The sequence below is a fragment of the Nuphar pumila genome, chromosome 7 (genome assembly GCF_984573655.1).
Source record: "Nuphar pumila chromosome 7, dmNupPumi1.hap1.1, whole genome shotgun sequence".
NCBI classification, from domain to species: domain Eukaryota; kingdom Viridiplantae; phylum Streptophyta; class Magnoliopsida; order Nymphaeales; family Nymphaeaceae; genus Nuphar; species Nuphar pumila.
Window position 1 is genome coordinate 24,823,649 of NC_143255.1, and position 6,109 is coordinate 24,829,757.

At 38.9% G+C, this 6,109-nt stretch overlaps 1 protein-coding gene across 1 annotated transcript; it reads left to right on the forward strand.

Moving 5' to 3' along the window:
* The first annotated feature begins 201 nt into the window (after nt 1-201).
* Nucleotides 202-678, forward strand: LOC149831569 (uncharacterized). Its single transcript, XM_090013040.1, has one exon. It carries the CDS (start codon nt 202-204, stop codon nt 676-678), a length of 477 nt encoding a protein of 158 aa, XP_089869166.1.
* Nucleotides 679-6,109: the final 5,431 nt, after the last annotated feature.

The window sequence follows — 6,109 nt, forward strand, 5'->3', positions numbered from 1 at the left end:
GCGGCCTTTGGCTGTTAGGCTGGCCAGATTGGGCAGTCTGGTGCATCACGAGTTTGTGAAGCATTATATGCTCATGATGAATTAGTTGCAAGTGAACGATTGGAAGACTTGTGACGGTAAGGCAGAACCATCGTGTTGCACTGGCTTATTAAAGAAATAGTTATGTGATAGATTATTAAAGAAATAGGCCCGCACGAGCAGATGAAGCTGGCGAAGGTGTTTCTGCACAAGATGACTAAGAGGATGAAGAAGTGGACAGATAAGCACCACCGACCTATTGGGTTCTGTGTTGAGGACCAAGTATTGGTGAAACTCTACCTGAATCACACAGGCATCTTCCGTGGAAGGTACCGTGGACTGATCAGGAAGTACGAGGAACCATTCACCATAACCAAGAAAGTGAGCAACCTAGTGTACAAGCTGGACCTGCCCTCAAACTTCAAGGTGCACCCGGTGTTCCACGTGTGCAACCTTAAACCGTTCCATGCGGACGAGGGGGATCTGAAACGTAGCTTGACACAACTCGCTCCTATCCTGTTGAGGGTCCCGATAGCACAACGAGCTGAGAAGCGTCTCAGCAAGATCCTTCATCACAAGGTCAATTACTTGGGCGAAGAGAAGAAGTATCTAGTGCAGTGGGAGGAGACAATGAAGCCGACGTGGTTGCCAACATTCTAGATAAAGAGTCACTACCCGACCGAAGTCAGCGCATACCACGAAGCAGATGGCACCAAGGGCAGCACAAGATTTGAACGGGGGAGTCTGTTCCCCTACGACCTACTTTGTACAGTTGTGTCCAGAGTTTGTTTTGCTTTGGTTGAGTCTTGATGTAAGTGTCGAGTCACTTGTAACTTTCTCAAGGCCACCCTTGCACTTTGGTTTAGGTTGATAAATACCCTGAAGGGTCAGCATGTAGATTTGAATTGTAAAGAGCCCTTAGGCAAAATTGTGAATGAATGCAAATGCGAAGAGCTTTCTTTTGTTCACCCTCGTTGTGATTGCTTTTGAGTGATTGTGATTTCTCTCCCTCTCTATTATGTCACTCTCTTGCACTGTCAGTTATCAAAGCTTCTACAACGGCAAGCAATCGATCAAAAGGCTTGTGACAGTAAGGAAGGACTGTTGCGCCACACTGGCCTACTGAAGAACTAGGCCTGTGACAAAGGGTGCCTTGTGTCAAACCAGGTCACTCAAGGTTGAACCCAATATGAAATATCCAGCATGAGCCCAAGCCCAACACCATGTAGTTTAGTTCATTTAACTCAATTACCAGCCTTAGTGGGGGTAGAAATACCCGGATCTCTTCTGGGTCAGCAGAGGGACCAATGGAGTTGTACAAGACTTTTGGTAGGAAGAAGGTTGGCATCTCAACCTGGAGCCAACTTTGACTCAAAATGCACAAATGCAACTACGGAAATTGATGGAGATGCTTGTTGGTGTGCAACTCAAACAGAGGATGGCATCTGCTGAAAGCACTCTAAGGACGAGGAATTCTCTGTCACTTTATGCTACGGATCCAACTGCACACCATCGATGTAGTGGCTGCCGAATCGGGTGTTTCATGGAGGACCGCCACCATAAAGTTCGGCTTTTGATTGGCTCATGATTCACAAAAAAGTTAAAACATAACATAACCTAAAGCAAATGGGGTTCCAATTGGCATGAGAATGCAGGCTTGATGATGTAAGTTAGGATATGCATGTTTTGAGCAAGGCACCTAAGCTCAAATGGCAATCCGAGCAAGAGCTGGGCAAGTTATAACCCAGTATTGAAAGGACCAGGCTTGTGCAAGCTTATGACCACCAAACCAAATCTTAGCTTATGTTCACTAACTTGGCCTACTCTTAATCTTGAAAAATGGTTAGGCCAACTGGGTTTGGTATTTGTTTAGGTATCTTAAGAGTGCATTTAAATAAGATGTTGGTTAAAGGAATTAAAGAACAAATACTAATCCTCGTTAACAATTCTTAGAAAATAAAGACAACAGAAATACAAGTAATGTGTGAGTCCAGGCTCGACTTTAATCAAGCTGGCACTTGAAAGTCGATCGGTTAACCTACCCCATGTTGACCTCTAGGTACGAAATCGAGGATTAATTAAGATGTAGGAAGTAGGGATGTAAGCAGGTTGGATCTTATCAGATCCCATTTTGAAACAAGCCTTAAAGTTCAACCCAAACATAACCCAATCAAATGAGGGTCCGATATGACTGTTATTTGTGGACCCAATCTAATTCTAAAAATTATATCTCAAATCCAATTAATCATTTCAAGTTGAAATAAAAATGAAAACTGACCATATAGTACAAGCAAATGACATGTTTCCTGAAATGCTCATTATTTTTGGAAATCCGCCTCAAATCCAAATTTGCAAATGCTTAAATTTTTAGGACATTTTTACCTTTCACACTAACGAACTTTCTAAAGTTTGCGCACTAACATGTGAATCTCCTTAAGTAATGATTGTAAAGGAGGTGAAGACATTCACATATATGTAGTACACCATTCATGAGCTATCATATGAGTCTCATTTAAGTAAATGATCGTCAAGGAGGTTTGCAAATGTGTGAAAAATCTTACATATATATATAGTATGACATTCGCAAGCTGCCATGCAAATCTTCTTTAAGTAATTGATCATCAAGGAGGTTTACAAATGTGTGGAGAAATTTGCATATATATAGTATGACATTTGTGAGCTACCATGTGAATCTCCTTTAGATAACTAATTGTCATGGAGGTTCACAAATATGTGTGGAGATTCATATATATATATATATATATATATATATATATATATATATATATATATATATATATATATATATATATATATATATATATATATATATATATAGTACAACATTCACGTGCTACCATGTGGATCTCATTTAAGTAACTATGCCAATACATTTGTGGACCTCCTTAATGATCTGTTACTTAAAAGGATATTTGAATGGTAGCTCACAAATGTCAAACTATATATATGTGAATTTTCTCACACATTTGGAAACCTCCTTGATGATTCACATGGTAGCTTGCAAATGTTGTACTATATATGTGTGAATATTTTCACATATTTACAGACCTTCTTAATGATCAGTTACTTAAAAGAGATTCACATGATAGATCGCGAATGTCATACTATATATATATGAATGTCCACACACATTTGCAGACCTCTTTAACGTTCAGTTACATAAATGAGATTCACATGACAGCTAGCAAATGTTGAACTATATATATGTGAATTTTTTCACACATCTGCAGACCTCTTTAACAGTTAGTTATTTAAAAGAGATTCACATGGTAGCTCATAAATATCGTACTATATATTTGTGAATATCCCTACATTTGCAAACTTCTTTGACGATTAGTTACTTAAAAGAGATTCACATGGTAACTTGTGAATGCCATACTATATATATATATACATATTTTTCCACACATTTGCAAAGGCTTCAAATCGCAAAAAAAAATTTGTTGGACGCATGTTGGGCACACTCAACATGCGCCAGATGCCCAACACGTTCGACGATTAGGTGCTACTATATATATATATATATATATATATATATATATATATATATATAGGAGCGCAACCACCAATGAAACACTATCGCCCAACATCTTTTCCCTGTAAAAATGTTGTTTAGTGTTAAAATCAATGAAAAAAGTTCTTTAGCGGTAGTTTTCACCACCATTAAAGGTCCTAGCGAAAAAATAAACCTTTAACTATGGTGAAAACTAATGCTAAAGCGATTTTTTAAAAGTAAAGCGCGCATCCCCTTGGGGCTTTAGCGGTAGTTTCGCCCGCCCGCTAAATCCCCACTTTTATGTGATTTTGATGTTGAACAACGTTTTTGCAGGGAAAAGATGCTGAGCGTTAGCAGTGTTTCACTCGTAGCTGCACACCTAAAGGTTATGCAACTACCACTTTATATATATATATATATATATATATATATATATATATGTGTGTGTGTGTGTGTGTGTGTGTGCACCCTAACTTGGATTTCTGGATCCACCCCTATTTACAATACCCAAGATGTAACCCATTTTTTTATGGGTCTACATTTTGAATTCGATCGAACTCATGAATTTACTAAAATTGGGTCGGGTTGTGTATAATCGATTTGGGTTAGCAGATTCGGATATGTATGCACGACTTAGTTACATGAGTCCGGATTGGGTGCAATATGATTGCACAAATATTTGTGCATTAAGTACCTGATTGCTTTCCATCAGGCCTTGGGCCACACAACTGCCTGGCCCTTTTCCCAAGATGAAGGGTGATCGGGTGCTTAATGTACAAGTATTTGTGCAATCATATTGCACCTGGTCTTTTCACTAGTTGCACCCCTAGTTGAAAGTTGCAATCCCAACTAAAAATAATAATTTTATAGAATCCATTCAGGTTAAAGTTAATCATATAAATAGTATGGAGAACTCATATAGATGCAATATAAAAGTACATAGGATGTGATTTAGCAAACAGGTTTGCTACAGTCCATTGGGGCATACGCCGATAAGCGGTTGGCAGCTATCCCCTACACTCCTTTAGAGAGCGAGAGAGTTTTATGGCAATAAAATCTGGATCGTCCAACTGTGGATAAGTTGATGGTCCACATAGACCATCCAATTGTCCACAGTTGGACGATCTAGATTATATTGCCATAAATCTTTCTCTCTCTCTCTCTCTCGTCAGCACATCTAACCTCATATATGGGACCAAATTACATGATTCATTTAGTAGTGGTCTGCTTTTGGATCTTCCAATTCTAATGCATAAACCCACTTTTTAAAAAATCCGCAACTTACATCTCACTAAAATTTTATGATCTAAAAATATATTTTTTTTTATTGTAAGAACAGAATCCAGTGTCGATCTTTGTCAATTTGGTCATGTTAAACATATCTACATTATCAGATTAAGCCAAAACAACTTGCACTTTTAATTTTTCAGGTCAACTGCATGTGTGGTGTGTGCGTGCACGTGCACGTGTGAAACCAATTCCTAACCGTCCGTTCTAATGCTACGGCCCTTATTAGGGTTGGACATCGGGCTGGCCCGGCCTAGGCTCATTTAGAGAACGGACTTCTGGGTTTTCAGTGCAGCCTAACCCGGAGATGGCCCAACTCATTTACTAACAGGCCGGGTTCTTAACAGGCTCGGGTCTGAAGAGCTGCCCATGACCCAGCCTATTGGCCCAATGGGCCAATGTAAAGCGGGCCGGCCTGGACCAAACACATTTCTCAGTTATTTTTTTTAATAAAATTAATTAATTATTTATTATAATATTAGTGCAATTAATTAGGTAAATAGTAATAATTAACAAGTTCCCATGTGCCCAACTAATTATCTTTTTAATTTTCATAAAATTAATGTAATTAATTAAGTAAATAGTAATAGTTACCAAGTTATTATGTAATTAGTTAAATTTTTTAATTTTTATATTATTAAAAAATGCAAGAACAAAAATCTTGCCGTTATTGCTTTATTAATAGTAGCGAGATTTTTTTTGCTAGAAAATAGTTGATGCTATTGACCATCATCCTTATAGTGAAACACCACAAGAAAAATGTTAATTAGCGACATATTTTTTTTCGTCACAAATTTACAAGGGATTAGCTAGAGAAAACTAGTCGTCTCTAAAATTAAAATTTGCGATGGAATTAGCGACCGAAAATTTTCAGTCGTAAAATCTGTAGCTAATTAGCGATAGAATTTTTCTGTCTCAAACTCTGTCACAAATTCGCAATGGATGAGCGACAAAAAAATTCTGACACTAATTAGCGATGGATTTTGAGAGAGATTTTTTTGTCGCTAATTTTTTAATTTAAACTAGCCAATATAGGGCGCAAAATTCTCCCACCCTATCTCTCTCTTGCTCTCTAACGGAACCCTTGCCCCCCCCCCCCCCCCCCCCCCCTTCGTCTGGCCTCTCTTTCTCCGACCATCTCCATTGTCGACCTCTCCTCTCTCTCAGCCGAGCCCTTGCCCCTGCTCTCTCCCTCTCTCTATCTCCCTTTCTCTTAGCCGAGCCCTTGCCCCCATCATCAGCCCTCTCTTCGGCCACCACCGTTGTCGGCCCACTCTCTCCGGCCAC

Bases quoted from the DNA above. Each gene is read 5' to 3' on its own strand.
- LOC149831569 (XM_090013040.1), top strand. From the start codon at position 202: ATGAAGCTGGCGAAGGTGTTTCTGCACAAGATGACTAAGAGGATGAAG.